Below are 25,139 nucleotides of genomic sequence, written 5' to 3' on the forward strand. Positions count from 1 at the left end.
GATCTAGTTTCCATCACTTTAGTCATGGTCCCTCTCACTTCATACCTAAAAATATTTACTTTCCCTACCTCTAATCCAGTGTTTCTCCACCAGAAGCACTTTTACCCCCAGGGGACATTTGGGAAAATCTGGAGACGTTTTGCATTGTCACAACTGAGGGTGTGGTCCAGTGGGCATGTAGTGAGTGGAGGCTGTAAATAATGATAAACATAATACGAAGCACAGGACAGTCTCCCTGTAACAGTTATTCAGCCCAAAGTGCCAGTGATGCTAAGACTGAGAAACCCTGCCCTCATCCTTCTTTGATCAGTTCTCATTCAGATGATTCTTTATAAAATAGTACTTTTGTTGCATAAATCACCTGATGAGGCATCTTCAGGGATATTATCTTGAGTATACAATCTAAATTATCTACCTTGGTTTCAAGCTTGTACAACTGATATATTCCAACCCTGTTACCATGGGGACTTCTGTTGACTTTGTTAGTCAGGGTAGTACCTCCACAGGACATGGCACGTATTTTAGGCCCCCAGTGTCTTTGTAGCATTCACCTTTCTTTGGTTTCAGAGAATTCTACACTCTGTGCCTCTGAAGTCCCAGCTCAAGTCCTGGGAAGGCTTAGCTGATCACGGTAAGAGACAGTTGTTCCAACGAGTTTATGTCACTACCTGTATGTGACTTAAAATCATTTGTTTCCTCATATCTGTTATTATCTTTGCTTTTAAAAGATTGCTTATATCACTGAAATCAATTTGTAAAAAATAATTTAATAGACAGTGGAATCCCTTTTATATAAAACCGAAAGCCTTCACCTATTTGAGGAGCAGAATGAGACACTAATTCTCCTTGATTTTCTGCTTGTTTCAAGCAGCCTTTGAGGCATTATCAGAGAATATTAAGATATTAACCTTTGTATTATTCTTAAACTTTTTGGTAGATGTTTCACCATAAAAAAGTCTATAGAGGTTATAAATCTTTTTCTGACAGGAACTACCTGTTAAGACATTTCTGTATATCCCTCCCCCTGTTTCCTGTGTAACACCATGCATACATGCAATATAGATGTAGTAACTATGGAAATGGAGTGAACATGGCTGGGTCATAAAAGGCAGCACTAGAAACAAAGTAAACAAAAGGCAGAATCTTAGCCTGGGAAGAAGATTTATAGAGTAAAAAGGCTAAATAGGTAAATACATATGGCTTTTGCTGAACAGGCTCTAAAAGAACCCAAAACAGGAAATATACTCCATTCTGAAAATAGGGAACCTCCTCATCTTTAAATCGCAAATTCCTAGAAACATTTTCCTGATGTTATTCAGTTTGGACCTAATTTAAAAAAAGTAGGATACAGAGATTTCTCCCATAAATTAATCTTCTCCTCAGCCGTGTACAAAAGGAAGAAAGAAGGTTCAGGGAATTTTCCAATTATGGCAGCTTGGCAGAATAAGGGCTGGATTTGGTGTTAGGAGGTTGACACTTGCCCTTTGGAAATCTATTGCTCAGTTTAGGAATGGGCTGTGTAGGACAGAAGGAAGGGTTGACAGTCATGGGATTTGTCTTTTTGTTGACTTGTTTAATTCTCTTTTGAGGATTAAATATAGCATACAAGACGGAGTCTGCTGGGTGCCCACCTCCCCCTCACTTCAGAAACCCAGTTTTATTTTGAATAACAAATCATTTCTGTAACTGAAGACTTTCTGGAGGCTTTAATTAAAGGGACCCTTTTCTCTCTCTTTCTCTCTTTCTTCCTTTTGACTAGAAAATAGCCAATACGCACCATTAAAAAAACATAAATCATGAATTCTTTTGTTTTCATAACAGCTTATCATCCATTTCCAATGATCAGAAATATAGTAAATCTATTATTTTTAATATTATATTGACTCCACTATTATATTTTTATTGCACATAACTCCTCTCAAGAATTTGATGAGGATGGCTGATTTTTTGAGTGGTGTTACACGCATGCTATTGGGAGAATCTGAGATGATCTGACGTAGTTTGTGGGAAACTTTTTTTAATTCAATAGTTATTTATTTATTTGATTATGTACATTCACATTCTTGTCCCAGGTCATATGTGAAGCTAGGTCATCAACCGGGAAAGAATGGGTCCTGAGAGTTGAAACAGTGATATATCAGAATATCGGAATGGTTGGAACACCCAAACAGAAACCTCCTTTCTGGTCATTAGACTGGATATTAAGGAGAAAGGGGAAAGGGTGGTAGGGAGATGAAATGTAAATTTAAAATAGGTAAAAAATAAAAAGTTACATTCTGACAGAATTGCAGAAGTTGATCAACAACTAGGGCCAAAAAACTGAATTTCTTTTTTCACATTTATTTATTAAAAATATGAACCTCTCTCTACAAGTATGTATTGGCATCTTCTGTGGCTTGGGTATCATGACAGACACTGAGGGTGTAATGCTGAACACAGACAAGGTTACATGGTACCTGGTATCGTAACATAGAACTTTAGGCCAGGAGAGAATCTCACTAAGAAACATAAAGTTGGAGCAGAGACGAGAGTTAAAAAGGAGAGACACAATGAGAGCCTAAGATGGATGGGTTTGGCTTGGCAGGGATGCCAAGAAAGACTTTCTTGAGGAAGATGAATGGAAATGAAAAACCACCTTCCCACCTAAGCAGAGATCTGAGGGAAAGTGAAGGTAGAAGGAGTGTATTCTAGAGAGAGAAAACAGTATGTAAGAAGAACTTGTGACAGAACAAATCCAAAGGACTGAAAATAGGCTAATGATGTTAGATTAAAGAGATAAAGGAGGAACATAATTATAGGAAAGCCTAACGTGATGTGACAAGAGGGATCAATGTCATTTTTTTCCTTAGAAATAATGGGTTTGGTAGTACTAATTAAAATTGGAATGGTTGTGAAAACTTTGAATCCTTTCCTTTCACGCTTTTAATCTTATGGCTTAGCTACAATAATTAAAGCAACATATACCAGTGTTTCTTGTTTATAAGTATACTATAAGACTGAAAATAATTTATATATTACGCATTTATTTGTGAAGTAAAAATAATTATTTTCTGATGTCTATGGATTGCTCACTGCTATCCTTACACTCTTCGTTTCTTCTCTTTTACTCATCTTATTCCCAGCCATGGTAATTTTTTTATATTGACGAATCCAAAGAATAAAAGTTAGATGCCAGCAGAAGCCAAATAATATAAACATAGTTTCAGCAATTCAGCCGTGAGTTCATTTAGTTAACTGTTGCTCAAAAGATGTTATCCTTGTCTGTAACAAAGACTCTAATGTCTCTGAGCCACCAGTTTTACTCAATTACTCATCACAATTTTGTAATATCAAAGAAAATAGGGTCAGAAGAAATGGAACAGTGTCTATTAATTCACTTTTACAGTTTCATCACATGATAATTTCTTATGTAATGACGTTCTATATTGAGAAGATACTCAAAGTTCTCAGCTGAGTAACTGATAAACCTTAACCATCTTGTAAAAAATACACTTTACATTCTAATATACTTAATTGTTAAAGAGATGGACTAAATTAAGCTTTATTAATTGACTGATGGACATGACTTTAAGGTCTTTTTCCAAATTTATTTAAAAGTAATTTAAAAATAATGCATCTTATCATCATGAATTGTTGATTTTGATTGGGTAACTTTGCTTATATAACTTTTAAAAAATTTTCTATGACTATCATAATTGTTATAATGCAAGACATTTGGCTTTTTCTTAATTCAGTCTATTAGGGTCATATTAAGGTGCTATGTTATTTGGGTCCAATTTTTTCTTCTGTTTTACAAGCAGGGACCTAGTATGGGTTCTTCTTTTTGTTTACTGAATAATTTTTCTTTCTGTCACTAAGAACTCCCATGTTTTATGTTCTGACCAAATTCTGGCTTGCTTGCTAAACTTACTTCTTCGGCTTTGTCTTTTGATTGCTCTTTACATTTGAAACTCTTCTTTTCTGACTTACCACATGTGAAAGTCACAGATTAGCTCCAATCCAGATTAGCAGACTTCTCATTTAAACACACTTTTGATCCCCTAACCATAGATTTGCTTTCTGAACATTATATGTATCACTTTGGAAAAAGAAAAGAAAAAATGGCATGCTTCGTCATGGTAATATTTAGGGGAAGCTGAGAAGAATTTTTACAAACTTGTAAGAATACTTCTCTGTTATTTCCCCATATAACACTTAAGAGTAGCAAAACGAATTCATTTGTAGTTGTAGTTGAAGAACAGGGCAGCCTCAAAAATTGCATAAATTATTCCTTTAACTGAAATCTTGACCAAAACTAACATGATATCTAATGTTTAATCAGACAACAAAAATAAATCCAAGTTAAAGCAATTAATATTATCTATGAAACCTACTGAATAAGATTTAACATTATAGTAGTTTTTTTGATTTATTCTTTTTGAACATCTTACACATGTAGAGTCAATTTACTTAAGTTGCAGTTACTAATTTTTATTATTGATTAGTCTATTTTAATTTAGAAATGTCAGTGCTTTACATAACAGTTTTCGAAATTTAATTATGACCATTTTATGGGTTTTTATTTTTGCTGTTGTGTTTTTTTAAAGACTACATTCTATAACTGGTTATTGTCAGTGTTTTGAGAGCCATCAAATTTTGTAGAGTGGAGTATATTTTTTAATTTTATTTTTTATTGAAGTGCAGTTGATTTATAGAGTGAAATATTTTAAAATGTTAAATTTTGCAATTTGTTTTTGCTATTATATAGGAAAACTTACATAATTTTATGGATTAATCTTGTTCCTAGCTACTTACTGAACACTATGAATAGTTCTTTGTATTTTCAATTGATTACTTTATATACTTAAAAGGTAAGATAGATTATGCCTTACTTTCCAATATTTAACCCTCTTATTTGTGTTTCTTGTGTTGTTACACTGGCTAAGAAACCCAGTATGATGACAGATTTTACTGGTTATGCCAGTTATTCCTGTACTTTCTCTAACTTTAAGGAAAATTCTTAATGAAAACACTGATTCTTCTTTTTACTTTTTAAAAATTCCTTTTAGTTTTCTTAACTCAGGGTTAGTTGTTGGCTGGTAATAAATGCTTTTTGGCATCTAATTAAAATTCCTAATATGTTTTTCTTTAATTTAATAATATGTTAAATCAGAATAGATTTTTATATGTTGAAAGCGAACTTGAAATCCTAGCATAAACTTCTTTTTCACAATGTATTGTGGTATGACAACATTGCATGCATATTATCACAGTTTTTAGTTAACACAGCATTCAGTGTTTATATTATTATTACTGTATAAATGTCATTTACTTCTGCTAGCTTGTTTCTCCTGTAGAGGACCCTTTCTTTTTAAGGTTTCCTACCAACCTAAAGTATTGTTACTTCTCTGGACCAAGGACCCACATAATCTGCTTTAGGCTGTGAGTAAACATCTTTATTGCCAGTTCTTTGATGCAGGTAGAGAATGAGGGGTGGGCCATCCTGTTGACTTCTTAAAATATAGTTAATGAATATTCATCCTGAAGATTGGCCCAGGATCTTTTTCTGCTCCTGGAATTTGTTCATTCTCAGCTTAAGTCAACCCAAAATTGTCTGCTGTGGAGCCCTACCTTGTGCATGTTTTGGGCGATGGTTTTTGTTTCCAGTCTGATTCCATCTTTTTTCTATTTCTTAGAAATTCTCTAAATTTTCTAGTCACATCGTAGCATTCTTCTTTCTTTTCTAGTGTCATCAGATATGTATTTGTGTATGTATGTGTGTCCTTCCGGAGTGCATTTAACCCCACAAGCATTACCAGGGATTTAAAATAAGGAGGCGGAGCATGTGTCCTCAGGCTACCATCTTGATCCAGCTTCTCAAAATTTTTAAAATAAGGAATTCTTGTTTTAAAGTTTTGTTTTTCTGTTATAGTCTTAAGTTATCACCCATTAGACGGTCAACTTCATAAAATTAAAAAGTAGTTGATTTCTTCATTAAAGATGTTCTTAGAATTTATAATAGTATTTTGAGGGTGGCAAAGGGTCTCATCACTTGTAATCCATTCTTGAAAGCTCATCCTGTCCTGGCTATCATCTCTCCCACATTATCTTCAAGTTTGTGGTGATTACTCTCTCTGGTTGATTCACTGAGTTTATTTTTAATGAACTTCTTAATGACTCTGTTGGGTTACATGAAAGACGTGAGCTATTTTCAGATAAATTGTACATTACATAGATGGCCCCTGAGTAAATGGGGCTGGAGGCTGTGCTTGGTACTGTTTTGTAACTGGAAAAAAAATTTTAATAGGTACTATATTTAAATAACAAAAACTCTGTTTTATGTTTATTCACAGTTTTAAAAGATTATGCTTTAGTTTTAGTTTCCAAAAATGGAACTACTATTTTTTTTTTAATGTCTTCCTCTCCCTCTTTCAAATGAAAATAAGAGATTGTATGTTAAATGCCATTTCAGGTATTAAGTTTCTGAGTGGCTCTTGAAAAGAGGTGACTAGCAGTTTAAAATTAGGATGATTATTTCTTAACTCAAATTTATATACAATTTTTTGGTTTGTTTTTGTTTATTTAAAGAAAATTTAATTTTGTCAATTTTTTGGTGCTGGAGAAAACCTTTACGTATTTGTCCCCCCCCCCCCCCCATATGTCAAGCTATTTTTCTAAAATGCAGAGAACTGTAAGTAAAGCAGTTTAAAACCACACAAATTCGGTATTCCTTTCAGATCTCCAATCCATGGGTTTGCATAGTTCAGTGTGGCATAGTGACTTCTTCCTATGCCTTTATAGGCACCATACAACTTGGCATACAGGCCCTATTTTAGAGTTGTTCATTACCATCACATGATACTCGGGTGGCCTAGCATGTTGGGCGATCCTCTGTGAAGACCTATGAAAGTTGTTGTTGTTGTTGTTGTTGTTGTTGTTGTTTTACTTTAATTCTTGGCCTCTAGTGGATGATGTGAAAGTGGATGTTGCTGGACCAATCTCTGAGTTAACTGAAGATTCTGAATCTCGCTTCTCAGCAAACAAGATAGGTCCTCATGAGTCTAACATAGTTTGCCTTTAGACTTAACTTGAATTTTGAGTCCCTTGTAGTTCATCTACATTCAGTATTCCTCTTCTATAACTTAAGCTGATCTTTTGATGTTTATACACCCTTGAAACGAGCAACATACCAAACTGCAGAACATGACAACTGGTTATTTTGTCTAGAAGGGCAGAAGAATAAGTACTGAGAAGCCTAGTGTCATTTAATCTTACAGTGTTTAAAGGTCAAGCATATTAAAATATAGCATTTATTGATTAATTTACAATCTTCCTTTAACAACTTTTTGAATCACTGTTGTAAGCAACTAAACTAATGTTATGAGTTATTGAAAACGTCTCTGTGTTCTCTAAAAATCGTATGTCTAAAATATACCCAGTTGAAAACAAGGATTTCTTTTACTCTTTGATTAAATAAATCTGTTTTGTTTCCCTTGTAAAATATCCACTTTATTCCTTCTATACACCACATAACTAGTAAAAAATCAAAAAGGTATCATGCTATAAAGGGTTGTGCATGAAATTGTTTATTGGGATAAAAATAATAATTGTAAATCAGAAAGTCCCTTCAGTATTGATTATTAAGAACCTAAAGAACGAAACCAAAGGTTTCTTCCATAATAATTAGACAAACTTCCCCAAGCTTTCATTTCCTAAAATTCATAAGACTTTTTTAAAAAATGAGACATATAATATCCAGAGGAATGCCATTGTAAACCACAGTCTTCTTAGGTAATCTCTGTGAGTGTGTTTTTGTTTTTGTCCTGTAATGATGAGAATTTATTTCCAAATAAAATGCTGGAATCCAAATAAAACAAATCTGGCAGGCTAGATTTTTTTGTGCAAGTTTTTCTTTTATTTCATTATTTGAGAGGATTATATTTCTTATAAGAATGTTGTATGCAATTATTTATAAGAATTTCCTATCTTTGAACTCAAATTTACTTTTAAATGTCTTTTAATATATTCTCTTAAAGATTATCAATCATCTTTGCTTTCATTGTTGTTCAATACTCAGCAGTGTCTCTTGCTCTTTTCATTGGACATGTGTATAATCCAGACAGACATTTTCTTTCTTGTAATTATTACTCCTCTCTGCTAGTATTTTAATTATTTATAGCCATCAGGCATTTATTTGTCTTTTAAAGGCCTTCCAATCCCAATCAGAATGAATAAACAATTAAAAGGAAGAAAGATTTTGTAGGTTTTCTTTTTTGATTGTGTGTGTTCTATATAACACTTAAATTATTCTTTATGAAATTAGTATATCCAGGAAACTGGAGAATTATGCCTTAAGCTGGGGGAATGGAAAACATGTTAGTGTTTCCTTTGTAAGTTTTCCAGGGTGCCACAGGAGATTTCTAATGTACTGCTTATTTGTGTTCTTCCCAGATCTTTTTCAGTTTATTATAATGCTGGAGAAATAATTAAAATGTTGCATAGGCTCTCCTATGTTCTACACCTCACTGAAAACATGTCGGCAGAGAAAGCAAACGTTCATCATGTCTCAATATAAAACAGATCCTGCCAGGGATCATGCCAAACCCAACCAACCATGACAGTCAAATCAATGTATGTTTTGGTTTAGATTTTTATTTCTGCCCTTTGCTTTAGCAGCTTGACTCTGGTATTTGTTGTTCCCTATGGCTTATCGTTTTATGGCATGACAGTTCCTGAAATTGACAAGGCTTCCTGCTCACCTTTGCAGTGTACGTGTGTGACAGCGTAAACTGTAAGAGAAAGTGACATTTGACTCAGTAAATATTTGCGTTATGTACCCTCCATCTGTTTTACAGAACTCCTTTTTTAACTCCTCCATCAATATTCACTGAAAAATGCTGGCTTCTACCTTTTGTCTGGATGTTACAAATTCTGGAATCATTGTCCCAATTTACAGGTTTGAGTTTTTATTTTTGTTGACCCAAGAGATTGAATTCTCTCAGCAGTTTATTTTCACATCATAAAACATAAATTAACTTGGTTGTTTTAAATTTTTTTTTTTTTTTTTTTTTTTTTGCCTTTTGAGGGGCAGGATATGCGGACCGTGCTGTGTGTTAGACCACACAGCAAACTTACTGCCACTGGCTGCTCATTTAAAATTTTTAAGAGGGATTATGTTTTTTAATTTGATATTAAGCTGAGAGAAAAAATTGATGAGTCTAAATTTGAGTTGGTTAGAGACGTAAGTTTTTTAAGATTATCCCTTAAGTTGTTAAGTGCTTGGAATCTACCTTCTGATCCTGGTTTCAAGTTGGTTTTTTTCAGGTATTATCTATATGACTTTGGACAAGTTATTCAACCTCTCTTGGTTTAAGTTTCTAAGTAATGGAATTTACCTCACAGGCTGTGTTGTATTTTTTTTTATTTTCCCCTAGTGATTTTGTGAGGTGGCGCCCTGTTTCATACTACTGCCGATGGTTTTTTGTTTGATAGGCATGTTTACTTTTTTTCTTATTAACTTAAAATATTGATGATTTAATATATATTGGCTTGACTTTGTATAAAATAAGAAATTCAGTATGACTTCTCATTACCTTTTCACATTCCAGAGGTTTGTTATGTACTTTAAATTGCATATTTTTCAAAAAACCTTATCTTGGGGAATTATTAATTATTAAATCATCACTTTGCTTCATAATCTATTGAAACACTTACCTTTTATCTCTGTATACGTGATTGATTTTTCTTTAACAACCTGTTACTGTTGATGGACAATGAAGTACTGTTTTCTTCTTGACGATCCTTTTATCTCAGTGTCCATAATACCGCACTCCTGATTTCCTCCTACGAAGTGTGTCTGCTCCTTCTCAGACTCCTCGACCGCTCCTTAGATCTCTAAATGCTGCAGATGCTATGAGCACTGTCCTGTGTGGTCCCTCAGAGTTCTCACCTGCTCATTTGCTTTAAATATCCTTCATTTGAAAATGACTAGTTTCCAAATTCCTTTCTCACATATGCAGCTGCCTATTTGCTATTTTGTCTTGAATGTCTCCCTTGTATCTCAGATTTATCCAAAACGGAGTCTGTAATTCCCCTCAATATCCAAAACCTGCCTCAGGTGAAGGAGACCATGTAACTTTTTAGTGATCTTCTATCTGCAATTGAAGTCTGTGGTTTTTAGTGAATATACTGAACACGGTGAGCCAGGCTTTCTTTTGGTGAGTGTCCCTCTGGTGTTTCTTTTTCAGTCACTTGACTTTCAGCCTTTTGTGTCCTTGTGTTTTAGGCGTGGCTGTTACAAAGGGCATGTAGCTGTGTTTAGTTTTTAATCCAACCTGACAGTCCTTGTGTTTTTACCTGTGAGCTTAGTTTTTTACATTAATTCAAATTAGAAAAATATTTGAAGTGGTTACGCTCAACCAATTTTTTTTCGCTTTCCAGCTCTTCTACTTTTCTCATGTTTTCTTCTTAACTGTTTAATTTTCTTTTATTGTTTTTCATTAGTTTTTTTCCCTATTATTATTAACTTTCATCTTGAAATAATTTTAGGTTTACAGACAGTTTCAAAAATAGGACAGAGAATCCCTGTATACCCTTGACTCAGAATAACTAAACATCTCACATCACCATAGTATGAATACCAGAAAATCAATACTGACATGACAGTATTCTCTAAACTACAACTCTTATTAAATTGCATCCATTTTCCCACCATCATTCTTTGTTCTGGTCCAGGTTTCAATCCTGGAACACATGGTGTATTTTGCTGTCATCACTTTTTAGTCTCCTTTAATCTGGGACACATCCGTTTTGTTTATCGTGACCTTGCGCTTGTGATAAATACTGGCCTGTTACGTGGTATGTCTCTTAATTTAACTTAGTGTAATGTCTTCTCATGAATACATTCAGGTTTTGCATTTTTGGCAAGGACAACATAGAAGTAATGTTCTGTTTTTTTCAGTGTGTCATGTCGGGGTCAAATGATACCTGTGTGTCGCACTCATGTTGATGTTAATTGTGATCACTTAAGACAGTGTTTGCCAGGTTTCTCCACTGAAAATTTATTGTTTTTCCCTTTATAGTCAATAAGTATCTTGCAGGGAGATATCATTAGACTGTGTAAATATCCCAATTTTTATCATAGTTTTGCAGGCTAATTTTAGTATGTGTTGATGATTCTTGCTGGAAACATTTATGTAGTGGTGCTTGTCAAATGTTGTTTTATTATTTGCATCACTCTTTCCAAGTTTATTTGCTGTGAATTCTGAGTAATTTTTTCAACTCTGTCTCCAGTTTCAATAATTTTCTTTTCATTTGTGTCTAATCTGATGTATGGTCCATCCTCTGAGATTTTTTTTGTTTAAATTTGTTATTTTTTTATTTGTAAAAGTTCTGTTTCTTATTTTTCATATCTGATCATGAGAGCCTTTGCTCATTTTTTGTGATTCCATCTTTATTTCTTTGTATTTTTTTTTACATAGTTTTAAAATATTTTTTGCCTGGAAATTGTAATGCTGGATTCATTCTGATACAAAACTGGTTTGTTTTTTTTTTCTTCATAACTTGTTATTGTGAATGCGTTTATGTGTTTATGTGTTTGCTGACTTACCCAACTACATAATCCGTGACAGGAAAAACATATCTATCTATTCACATCTTAACATATAGCTTACAGCCTGGTACCAGGTAAGTTCCTGAGATATAGTCATTGAAAGGAGTTTTGTTCTTACTCTGTCCTCATTTATTTCATTATTGGAAAAGTAAAGTTTTCAAACACGGCCTTTTTTTAAAGAGAGGTTTCAATAATGGGTGTGCTTTCAGAGCATACTCCATAAAGTCTCCTTTTCTGTTCTTCTGACAGTTAGCCAGGATTCCTAGGTAATAATCTTTTCTTTAAATCCCATTTTCTTGTGGTTTTTAGCATTCCAGAGAAGTTGCACAAGAGCAATTTTTGTCTATTGAAAATAACATGTATGGCCTGACAGAGGCTGTTGAATTTTTATCTTTAAATTTGAAGGTATCATCTAAATATGGCTTCTTTGGGGAATTCTTTCACTAATTTTGAAAAGCACTGAATGATACCTGTCTATCTACAGACTTGATCTTTATTTAACTCAGGAAATTTTCTTCTACGTATTTATCGTGACTTTTGCATTATCTGTTGTGTTTTCTCTTCAGGCTTACCTTATATAATTTAGTTCTTTGATTAATGCCTTGACCTTCTTCTCACTACTTTTAACCTTTTGTTCTTTTCTTCTGAGTTCTAGACATTTTCAAATCTGTCTTCCATTTATCTAAACTGGTTTTATATAGAGAAAGTGGGTTATCTACCATCTCCAATAGTATATTTAATTCAAATACACTTATTTAATATCTACATGAAATCTCTTGTGACATAAATTTTTTCCTGCTTTGTTCCCACTTCTGTGGTCAGAGTATCTTCTTGAACCTTATAGCATCATTTCACTTAGTAGCATCATTTCAGATGGAGATTTAATTCTAATGATTCCAAATAGTTCTTTCCACCTAAAAAATTGTTTCACATGTCTCCTGAGTTTTTTCTACCTTCCTATTTGGAAGAAGCCCTATAGGCATTGTGGGAGAGAGCTTTGTCAGGCTAGTTTTTTGCTACTCAAGACTAATACACGTTGGCACCATTCTGGTCAGGATAGAACTCCTTCTGTAAGCTGCAACTTTTGGAAGGAAATAAGAGTTTTTAATACAGTGGGTAAATACTCTTCTGTGGAGCTAATGGTCATTAACCAGACATCTTTTTCTTTTTTAACTGCTCAAAACTATTTCAACAATACTTTCCTCTCTCTCTCCCATTCTCTCGCACTCTCTCTCTCTCTCTCTCTCTCACATTGCTACCAAGAAGTTATATTTGAATTGGCTCATTTTAGTTCTCTTTCCTTGATTTAAGTTTGTAATTACAAATTTGAATCTAAGTTTTATGGGAAAAATTTAGTCTTTATGCTTTAAGAGAAATTATCAATACTTTTTTTTTTCTACTAGCACCTGAGCCATCCACTCAAGAAGATACGCCTCTGAGTAATCTTTTTGTCCACCCGATCATTTCTCACGCCTTCTGGAAACAGTACCAACACCTAGTATGTAGCTGCCTCACCGAAGAGAATGCCTGCTTCATCGTCTGCCTTTATCTTCCTGACTTGGTTGTATTAGTGTAAATTTATCAGGGTCTCTTCCACCCAGGCTTTCTTTCACAGAGGACTTGTATAGCACAAATTTCTAGTTTTTGACAACTTTCCAGTTTCTGTGTACAGATACAAGTTTTTGTTTTCTTTTTTCTTTTTAGAGGGTTGTTTCTCTAGTGACGTATCCTTTATCTAAAAACTCTGATGATTCAAAAAGTATTAATAGTCCTATGTAAAGCCAGTTCTTTATAGAATTAAGTAGCAAATTAGTCTAGCTAGTAAATATTGAGTACATACTATAGGTAGAGTACTTTATTTGAGGTTAGAATTTAAATTGGGAGGATTGTCTTACTATTTACAATTTAGCTAAGAAAATAGTATTTATACATACACAAACCTAATAAAAAATTTTAGTAAGAGATTGTGAAGCGAACTATGACAATGTAAATTACTGATGTGCAGTAAAATAGATGATTTCATAAGAGGACGTCATCCCAGCCAGGTCTTTGAAAACATATGTGAATCAGAGAGACAGTTGCTGGGAAGCCATTTTACTGGAGAAGGGATAACAGTGGTTATACCAGTGTGGCCACAAAAGTGGATTCTGTATAGTAAAGGAGTGGCAGTTGTGGTCAGAAAGATTGATTTGGTTGATTGTCAGTAGTCATGAGTGCTAAGATGAAGTTTGTGCTAAAAGTAACATGGGTTTGATGTAGTGAAAATGCTTGCTCTAGTGAGATTTGAGCAGTAGCCAAGGGCAGAGAGAGAAATAGCCAGTTAGGACATACCTAGAGGTACAAGATGGTATGGGTGTAGACCTAGGATGGTTGGAGAATGGCTGGTGAGGGACATCACAATAGAAAACAAGCAGGACTTGGGAACTATTGGGTAAGTTGTACAGGATCAAAACATTTTTGCTAATTAAAAGAGACATTGTGTATGAGACAGCCTTTTCAACTTTATTAAGTTGGGGAATTGATAATATAAATGATGTTGTAAGAAAATTAAAGAGTATGGCAGTGTGACAAGCCCCAAATCTAGAAATAATTGACAAGATAATGAACTTTTGTTCCTTGGGCCAGATGTCTAGTACCTCTGGCTGCCCGTGTTTTACCCCACTGCACCCCGGCTCTGAGCGCTGCATAATTTGGGTCTTTCCTGTCTTATTCTCTGTGCTTATTCAGCAGAGTAACAGGGCTGCCCCCACAGGTTTTCTTGATCAGCTCTTTTTTTTTAATCATCTCATTACATAAATACTTACTGAGCACCTTCAGTCTGTGCAAGGCCTTGTACTAGGCATTAAGAATAAAGGAGGTGAGGAGTGCTTTGTGATGATCATGTTAATGAGTAAACCCAAGTGCTTTTTCACTAGTCTTTCATTATCAAAGTTTTTGGGAGTCCGTTATTTCACTCAAACGAGCGAGACGCAAATGCTTTTAATTTGGAGACAACTGTTTTTTCCTCAAACTATCAGTAGGTGACTGCCTTTTTCCTGCAGTTTTGGAAATTTATAAATATCAAACGTTTATTTTTGTCTCCACTAGGGGACAGTGTGTTACCATTTGATTTTTTTCTTCCATATTAGCAAAATGTGTACAGAAAGGAATTTTAGCCTTTAACTATTTTAATATGATATCATCTTATAAATGTGACAAAACTTAAAAGGCTTCTGAAGTCTTACAACTTAGGATTTTTATATATTGTATATGGTGTGGATGGTAAGAGATAAGTACTTAGACATGAATAGATACAGATAGTACACTTTGGAGTGTTTAAAATTCTGTGTCATGTAGATACTTTTTGCATGAGTTTGCTAAAAACAAGGATGGATGGCAAAAGATATGTCAAAATACAAATAACTTGAATTCAGAACAGTTTTGTAATTCATGGAGGTTGAACTAGGCTTTAGGTATGGAATTTGCTGAGACAGTGTAATGTGTACCCTTCAAAAAGTTCTGTGTAATCTCTGGAGATATCTAAAGCCTAAATATACATACACGCATGTATTTTACATTAATGGATTTTCTTTGAACAGAGATTTTCTTTGTGTTCTTTAGGAATGATGTGTATGGAGGAAGAAAATCTGTGAAAGATTTCCCTTCCGCTTGTCTATAGAGCTGAGAACAATGGTGTCATACGCTTTCCTCCTATTCTTTGAGACACTATGCCGCAGAATCCACATAAATTTGACTGTAACAGCCTACCGTATGTTTGTTTATACTTCTTTTACTGATACCTGTGTAGTACGATGACAGGGTTCAGTGTTTTGAAATACACTTTTAAAAAGTTCTTTAAGTTCATGTACACTGGGGATAGCTTTGCCAAAAGTTGTCCTTTGAGAAAATTGAAAGGGCCAGCTAGTAAGGAAGGAATCTGAGGATGTGGCATTACAGAAAACTGACCACGTGGACACTTGCAAGGTGCTGCTTCTTTGTCATTTACTCCTGGAACAGCAGGCTTTACTTGTGTGAGTTTTTAGGTGGACGGTAGGGAGTTGAGGGAAAAAGAGCTGCTGTGAATTACAGCGGTGTCATCTTCAATCCTAATTTTCTGTGAAAATAAAGAAATCCATTTTTCCCTGATTACCAAAAAGCTTTCGAATGGCTTCAAAATCCCATGAGAATTTTTGCATCAAGATGTCACTGCTCTACTAAAGATGATAAATGTGACCATGAGCTGGAAACCTAGCCCATCAACCAAAAAAAAAAAAAGATATAATGCATATCATAAAACTAAAGTACAGGATTCTATTGACAAGGCTTAATCACTCTGGAGTAAATTTAGAATTACTCTATGTATTTAAAAGATAATCATAATTAAGAATATATAAACAGCTCATGCAACTTAATAACAACAACAACAAAACACAGTCTAATTCAAAAACGGGCAGAAGACCTTAACAAGCAGTTCTCCAATGAAGACGTACAAATGGCAATAGGCACATGAAAGACGTTCAGTACCACTAATTGTCAGAGAAGGGCACTTTCTTCTTAGTTTTTATTGTGAGAATTCGGGTTCCTAATTTTGTCATTTTTTTCTCATCATTTGGTTCTACCTCCCTGAGGAACTGGTCCAGCATTATGTGCTCTTACCACACTTGGAATTCCCTCGCTCTTTTATGCCCAGCACCCACAGTATTCCGTGTGGTCCAGTCTTGTATGTATTTTTGTACATTGCATCATACTGGTTTTCTAGGGATGGGGTTAACATTTTAAAACTTTCTGTTTGTTTCGTGGAGTAAATATTCCCTGGTGACACAGCTATTGACATAACCCATACACTGTTTTCTAAATGTTCCAAATAGGTTTCGTGGTGGTGGTGGTGGTGGCAGGATGTGTCAGTAGATAAGGGAGGAAGAGGAAAATGGAACAGTAATGTGATGATAAGGTATAAGATGATAATGGTTCTAATTCACCGTTTTTCTCTCTGGGCTTCAGTTTGGATTTTTTTTTTACCTCACTTCAAGGTCACTAATACTGTCTTTGGCTCTGCTCTTCTCATATTAACCCAGTTTAATTCTTAATTTCAAGGTTTATGCTGTAAAACTATAAGATGTTTTTGATTTTAGATTCCTATTCTATGTTGAAAGTTTCTACTTGTCATCAACATTTCCGTTTCCTCCTCTATTTTTTAAATATATTAATCATAGTTATTTTTGAAATCCTTGTATGGTAATTTCAATATATGGATCATTTCTGAACCTCCTTAAATTAATTTTTTCCTTGTTGATGGGTAATTTTTTTTTGGGCTGCTTTGCTTTCTATTTCTTTACTTGTCTAGTAATGTTTTATTGTGTGCCATAGGTATGTTAGTTACAAAACATCATAAAGGCTCTAGCTTATTTCAGCTTCCTCCAAAGAACATTAAAATTTGGGAAGCATCTGTATTCCTGGAAGATCACCATGCTCTTGCAGAGTTGTTGAGATTTTGTTCAGGCAGTTGTAGTTCAGTTGCCTTTATTCTCAGGCTGCAGGCGTGGCTTTTCAGAGACTCTTCACCACGGTCTCCTCGTTCCAGCTACCCTCATCTCGTCTCCTTCTCTGTGTAGTGCAGCCTCTGATGTCTCCACTCACGCCTCCAGCTTCCCAGCAGTTATTCTCGGCTAGGCCCCAGGGAATCTTGTCCTGTGCAGGCACCATTTAGGAATTGGCCAAAGAAGAGGAATTTTTAGCAAAGTTTTAGGCAAAATTTTTAGCAAAATCTTTGCAACTCTCCTTGCTCAGGGATGTTGTTTGCACAATCCAAGCCACTCTGACTGCTTTACACTGTAATCTGTGCCTTTTCCATCCAGAACCCCCACCCTTCTCTCCTTGGGCTCTATTTCTCTTCTTTATAGTTTCGAAAACTTCTTCTCTCAGCAAGATATCTGGACTGAATGTGATCTGACGGGCTCTACTTTCAAGGATTGTTGACATGCATTGGTTACTGTCTTAGACCTGCAAACAACATTTTCACACAGAATTTTCCAGATTTAATGGTCATATTGGTGAGTAAGTGATACCACTTACTCTGTTACGGCTGAAACAGCACATTCCATAAAAATAATAATTCTAACGGCAATTATTATAGAATACTTATTGGATATCAATGATTTGCATGTCTTACCTAATTCAGTCCTTAACAAAAATCTGTCAAGTAGATAATATTGTTACCCCAGTTTTAGATGAAAAGAGGCAGAACTATAAAACTTGGATAATTTGCTCAAAGATTATTTGAAAATTGTCAAAGCCAGTATTTGAATACCTGCCATTTGACTCTAGAGCCCGTGCCTTTATCGAGTGCATAGTTTGTTAAAGGAATATTGTATTTTATTAAAGAAATATACAAATGGACTACTGCACACAAATAAATTGCCTTTGTAAGTTAGGTTTGTTTAACTTTTTTAATTTAATTTAATTTTTTAATTTTTTATTTTTTTCAGTTATACATGAACATACATATATTCATTGTCACACTTTTTTTTCCCTGTTGTAAGTTAGGTTTTATAATTCTGGTGCATAAACATTTTTAAAATAGAGAAAAGTACTGCTTGATTAAAGACATCTTTTTTTTCCTTTTGAAAAATAATACACTTTGTTTTTTAAACTTACAGAAAAATTGAGAAGGTAGTACCGAATTCCCATATACTCTGTACCCAGTTTTCCCTATTATTAACAACTAAAGCCATCATTTATTCAAATTTCTTTAGTTTTACCAAATTTTTTTTTTTAAATTTCTGGATACCACACTATTTTTAGTTGTCAGGTCTCCTTAGCTGCGACAGTATCTCAGACTTCCCTTGTTTTTGATGAGCTTGACAGTTTTGAGGAGTGCTGGTCAGATACATCGTAGGATATATTGTAGGACGTCCCTCTATTGGAATCTGATGTTTTTTGTTACGATGAGCCTGGGGATGTGGGTTTTGGGGAGGGAGACCACAGAAGTAAATGCCATTTCATCATAACATATCAAAAGTGGATACTATCAACATGATTTTTCAGTGTTCATGTTGACCTTGGTTACTTAATTTTAACATTAAACATTTTTATTATAAATATTTGGAGCACACAAAGAAATACATGCATATACGTATATGTAAATATGCATGCGTGGTAATATAATGACCACCTATAATGCTCCTTTGTTCTTTATCTTCGGGAATTAAAAACCACTGTTTTGCAAATCCACTGTCAGCAGGAAATGCTTTTTCAAGATTTCTTTGTAATTCTTAACCCGTGGTATCAATACTTTTGAAGAGATTTGTAATTATGAGATGAGTTTGTAATCCATAAATTGCCTGTGTAGCTGACTTTGTACATACTAGAATTTTCTGAGTATAAGTGTGTCTCAGCAAGTATTTCGTGGAATAACAGAGGTTCTTCTCACTGAATTGTAATCTTTCCAAATGATGCCTATAGAAAACTGGCAAAGTAATGTTTAAAAGAATATTCTTACTTAAATTCTATTAGCTAAAGCTGTTTTAAGTTACGGAGCTTTCAAAATGAACATAGAAGATTTATGTCAAGATATAGAATGTGATTTCTCCAGCCCTAGGATCTGAAATAGATTTTTTTCCCCATTCATTTCTTTATTTGTTAATGTGCTGCTTTCAATATTAGTGTAAGCTGGTTTCAGAGAGGCTCTATGGTTAGTCTGTCTCCTTTGAACAGGGGACTTTAGTTATCAACACCTGTTGTATGCCTAGTTTAATAAGACTTGGGAGTAGATGTGTTCATACCTGCAACATTGTGAGTGATTAGTAACATCGAGAGTGACAAATACATATCTCGAGTTGGTCTGTGTTTTGTTCAGTTTTAGAATACTTCTTTCTATATTTATGTGTGTCATAAACGGTGTGTCATGCATGGTATCTATTCCCATATAAGTGAATATCACATTTTAAGCTCTAATATATTTGGCTCTAAAATGATTTGTATGTGTAATTTAATATTCTGGAAACCAAAACAGCATTTGAAATCCATTATTGAAAAGTCATTAAAACCCACTTGCAAGAAGCAAAGTAGCCACTATTTAGCCCCCGTGCATCTTCCCCAGCTGCCCACCTTAGAACACAATCAGGGAGACTGCTGGAAAGGAGTAGCTTAAGCAGAGGCGCCCTCTTACTACTGCCATCGTAGATGAGAGACCCAAGGCCTGAGCTCATGGCGACATGGTGGCTGTGTGATCATGTTCTTCTTTGTAGTATCGCCAGACTTCTGGCTAAATATGTAAATAGGAGTGAATGAAGTAAACCAATAGTGGTCATTGTTAACAGATGAGTCAAACTGAAAGGGTGACTATATCTCTATCATAGTCCGAGCCTCCTCTGCTTTGAATTTGTTATAAATTGGAGTGCTGCCATGTGTTAAGCATTGAGATAACTTTTTCATATTCAAAGATAAAATATTCTTTACATCAAGAAACTCGTCATCTGGTGGAATAGATGGTCAGCTAAAACGGCCATGAGAATTCAGTGTGTAGGGGAATTCACAGCTGTGGAGACATATAGACTGACCTCACGCACCCTGGACTGGAGAATAGGAGCCAGGGGAGGTATCAAGAGTCACTGATATCTGGGTCAAACCTCATGGAGTAACCGGTCTCAGCGAGGCTAGGGAGGGAGTGGGACAGCTTTTCTGGCAAAGGGATTAACTGGTGCGAAGGGATGAAAGCTTGAAAAATGGCTTGGACAATCTTTCACTGTTCTGCATGGCTTGGAGACCTGAGAGATTCTGAGGGAATGGCAAGAAGAGGCTAGAAGGGTAAAAGACTATTTCCATTACCAGGTAAAGGGTTCAGACTTGATCCTGAAGTTCAAAGGCAGCCTTCAAAGGATTTTAGGCAGGATACTGATGTGACCAGATTTTTATTATTTAAAATAAGTGTTTTGACTGCTTTGTGGGAAAGGTGGTAGAAGAGGACAGACTTTAGAGAGACTGTGAGATTGTTTCAGGTCTTCAGGACCAGAGGTATCATGTGGGCGCTAGCAGTGTGAGTGTCTGGATTCAAGAGACACTAAGGAGGTAGAAGCAGTAGGTCCTGGTGACACAGTAAGTGTTGGGATAAGGCATTAAGGATGAAGCCAAAGTGCAGAAATTGGTTACCAGTTTCCTCTTTTTGAACACAGCACATTTCATAACACAGGGACCTCCAGATATTACCTCTGTTTCCTCTTTTATTTTCCCTTCATATTATCATCCCCTCATCCCTTTAAGGAGCCTAAATAATTAGGAAAAAAAATCAGAATTTCATAGGCAATATGATTTTAAGGCAAAACCACATTTTAGCAACTTGTGAGATAGCTCATTTCACAAATCTGCCTGATCTTTACTTCAGAAATGACAAGCAGGTCTGACCAGGTCTGTTGTTGAGGACACTCAGAAAAAAAGGTGAAGAAAAGGTTTGCATCATCAATGAAATATTCACACTTCAGTAAAGAGCCAGAGTTGGTCAGATGTTGGGTTAAGGGAAAATAATCTTCTGTTTCATTTTGTTAGCATTTGAAGTTGTGTCAGCGTTTTTCTTGGTACCTTCAGCAGGTACTTTTTGTATAATGAAAGTGCTTACAAAAGTCTTTCTTATGTATTTGGGGCACCAAGTCCTTGCCAGTGGCTGTGGTCTGAGTTCTACAGAATGCTGAGCCCAGAGAACAGTAGCCTTGAAAAGTGGCTCCTTGGACTCCTAGAAACAGCGTCTGTGCTTAGTGGTTGCAGGGGCTGAAGAGCGGAGGGAAAGAGGGAATGCTGGTCAGAGAACACAGACTTCCAGTTATGAGATGAGTAAGTTAGGGGAATTTAATGTACAGCATGGTGGCTACAGTTAATCATACTTTATTGTATATTTGCAAGTTGCTAGGAAAGTAGATCTTAAATGTTCTCACCCCTCATTCCAAAAAAATGATAACTATATGAGGTGACTGATATGATAACTGACCTTATTTTAGTAATACTTTTGCTGTATATATGTGTATCACATCATCACATTGTACACCTTAAATTTATACAATGTTACAAGTCAATTATACCTCCATAAAGTTGGGGGGAAAGTGTTTAAAAAACAAATTTTTTTTAAAAAGAAAAGCAGCTCCTTATTAAATTTAGTGGGTTGATATCTTCTTTCTAAAATAATTACTGTTTTATCTTTTCTATCAGGATGAACAGAAGCTACAGGAAAGTTTAAGGCAAGGTGCCACCATTATTGCTACCTTAATCAAAGGAAGAGATTCTGGACTCATTGGCCAACTACTCATAGCATGAAGAACATGGAGAATACCACCTACTGGGTTCTTAGAAATGGTTACCTAAGTATCTCTTTTGTGCTTCCCTCCGTATTGTGTGTGGTAGAATGTTTAAGTTGTCTTTTATGTCTTTTATAATTTGTAGGATGTGGTGCTTAGGTTATAAAAGTGGATCGATGTTTTTATCTGTGGGAAAAAAAAATCTTTCTGTGCATGTTAATTATAAATTGCCTGAACCAGAAAAGAATAGGTAAGTGGACAGTAATAGCCTTCACATAAAGAATCTTTTCACAAAGGCATGAAAGGTAAAATAGAAATAATGGTGGCTCAGCTAATTCTTCCAACGAGTGAGAATTTAGAAAATGTCAACTATTATCTCTATGTTAATTAGTAAATCACATTAGAATGAAACTAATAAATAAGACTAAGAATTATTCTTAATTCTAACATTGTCCCCTCTCCATATGTTAGCTTGAACTGCATTCTAATTTTTTATGCCTTAAAAAAAGAGAGAGAGCAGTGAACTCCAGTTCACGTATCTTCATCATTAGCCTTACGTTACTCTAGATCCCTAAAGGAGATGGACTCTCCTTCTGCTTTTCTCGTGTTTAGTGTATGTTTTTCTTGTTTTATGAAATACAGTTTTGACTTACATGATTTTAAGAGGCTTCTGGTTTTTCTGAGTAAGTTAAAAAGAATACTGGAAAGCTTCATAAAAATGAAGTTATTTTGGTCAATATCAAGCTAGGCTTCTTCTAGAAAGCGAGTCCACTGCATGTCAAATAATTAAACTATTCTTTTGATACAGATAACTGCTACCTTTTTAAGTCAAGTTCTTATTCTTTTAAATTTCCACTGGTACCTACATCTTAAATACTGATGATTTTCCCTTTCATTACATTTTATAATTTTGTGAGCCTAGTCATTAGAATGCTCCTTACTCTATATATACATTTACTTTGTAAAAAACACGTTGGATTAGATTGTGCCAGGACTTAGGCTGCATGTGGGAACTACAGAAGTTGCACGCAATGTTTTCAGTTAAAGGTAGACTGTGAAATATCTACCTCGCGCAATCTCTTAATAGTTGGACGATTTTCTCCGGATTTCCCAAGTGTCTGTAGTAGTAGGAGAGTCTGTATTTTACATTTCATGATAGTAGAGTATAATGGGCCTGGAGCAATTACTGCAATTCATTCTTCCACATGAAATGTGTTGTTTGCATGTAGGCTTGGATCTATCTAGTCCTGGGCTCACCGCTTTCTCTCTCTCTCTAAGGAGGAAAAGAAGTACAAAATAAATCACTTAATTCAAAATCTTGAGGGTGAAAGTACATGGACAAGGTGTGAACGTCTCTGTCGGTCAGGCAGGTGGGCTGTATCGTAAAGGCACGTGGTGCACCTGTTGATGTCTTCAGATGAAAATGTTTTAAGAATTTAAAAGTGCTCATAAGGTGAAAGGGGAAACAGTTGTTACGGTTTTAAAGAGCGGGTGAGTGCCTTTAGGTACATGGTGGGAAACTGGGCCTTTCTGTGGCACAAGCTAAATCACTGTATCTACTGAGGCTAGCTGAGTCCTTGGATTTCAACTTAATAATGGGGTGTTACGCCGGATAAGAATTTATCTTAGAACAGTTAGTATGCCTTTTCCCTAGGCAATTGGAATCATTTAGTATAAGGAGATTTATTTAATCAAATGCTAAGTTGTGCCTGAAGTCATCATCATCGGCATCATCTCATTTGATTTTTTTCTTTAAAAAAAGTGATTCAAAGCACTGAAAACAATTTAAAGCAATCTCCCTGTATCCTTTACCGTTTAGATGGAAGATGAAGCTCAGAGACCTTCACCGCCTTCTCCAAAGGCTCGTGTCTGCCTAGTAGCAAAAGGCAGAGCTTAAACTCAGGACCACTGAGAATAACTTTTAAGCTTACCTTCCTGTGTAACAGTGATTATGGGCAAAGGACATCCAGCAGCGAGGCCGTGGGAGGAGAGCCAGAGGCTCCAAAAGAGTGTTGGAAGAAGGGATGGGAGGGACAGATCAATCCAGTTACCTTTCAACTGTCTTCCCAACGTACAGAAATTATAGCTGGGGATGAAAGGAATGAAGAGAATTATTGGCCAAGAGAGAAAGACACATGGGTTGTTTTTATTTGTTAAGAGATCCAGGGGCATCTTTATAGTTATATTTTCATTGCCACTTCTGGAAACTTAATTACTTTCATGAGAACTGTCCATTTTCACTTGATTTTCCAAAATCTCTTAAAAAATAATAGTAATTATTCCTCAGGGTTGCTGAAATTGCTTTCTACCTGTGAAAAACTTACAGAAAGACAGTTTTCTTTCTAAATGTACGCTACTTAATTAAATGCAATTTAAAGTTAGCCTCTTTAGGAAGTTAACCCAGTGTGATCCATGGTTTGATTAATTACTGATATTGGTAAGAGGTAGTTTTTTTTTTTTTCCATGAAAGTGCCCAATTTGAGAGATGACTTGTTGCAATCATACTCATCTACAGATAAAAGTCAGGCCCTGTATTCTACTTGGAGCCATTCTAACTGTGGTCACTTAAAGCATTTTGCATTGGCTTACCAGGAAAACTCTCTTTTCTCATGCTAGTTTATTATATAGTTGACCCTTGAACAGCATGGGTTTGAGCTGCACTGGTCCACTTATGCATGGGTTTTTATTCCAATAGTAAATACTGCAGCATCTCAGAATCCTCGATAGGTTGAATCTGCAGATAAGGAGTGAATCACGGATACAGAGGGCGGACTGTAAATTGTACATGGATGTTCAACTGCCTGGAGGATGGGCGCCTCTAACCCCAGCATTGTTTAAGGGTCAGTTGTAACCATCAAATTTTACTTTATATATAAACAGTATTCATTTTATAAAAATCAAGTTGCAGTAGAACTTTTTCTTACCTTATACCTGTACATTTTAATTCCATTTAGTGTCGAAACTATATCAAGAAGCATAAATCATTAATATTTTAATTAAAATGTTAACGTCATTTGGGAAAAGAAAGATTGAAGTTATTTTTAAAGTTCAAAAATAAACAGATAAGTGAAAAATGCATATTGCTCTAGGATTTATTAATATAGTTTAAAATGAGAGAACTAGAAATGGCTGTGTAGGTGGTGTTTGGCATCATATTTATATATATTCTTATATATTTTTAGTTTCAAAATTATGAAAAATGTATGATTTTTTTAAATGAAGAGTATTAAATTTTTAAATGTTCTCTTTAAAAATGAAATACAAGTAATTGATGACTAAATTATTGATAT

General features: G+C 35.1%; 1 protein-coding gene across 1 annotated transcript in view; it reads left to right on the forward strand.

The window, feature by feature from the left end:
* CRPPA (CDP-L-ribitol pyrophosphorylase A) overlaps positions 1–22,260 on the forward strand; it is a 224,285-nt gene extending 202,025 nt beyond the window's left edge. The window contains exon 10 of the mRNA XM_072964899.1: positions 21,764–22,260. Coding sequence (XP_072821000.1) covers positions 21,764–21,868 — 105 coding nt within the window. The 3' untranslated portion in view covers positions 21,869–22,260. The remainder of the gene's footprint in view (positions 1–21,763) is intronic.
* The last annotated feature ends 2,879 nt before the right edge of the window (positions 22,261–25,139 follow it).

This window comes from Vicugna pacos, chromosome 7, assembly GCF_048564905.1.
Source record: "Vicugna pacos chromosome 7, VicPac4, whole genome shotgun sequence".
In the NCBI taxonomy this organism is placed as follows: domain Eukaryota; kingdom Metazoa; phylum Chordata; class Mammalia; order Artiodactyla; family Camelidae; genus Vicugna; species Vicugna pacos.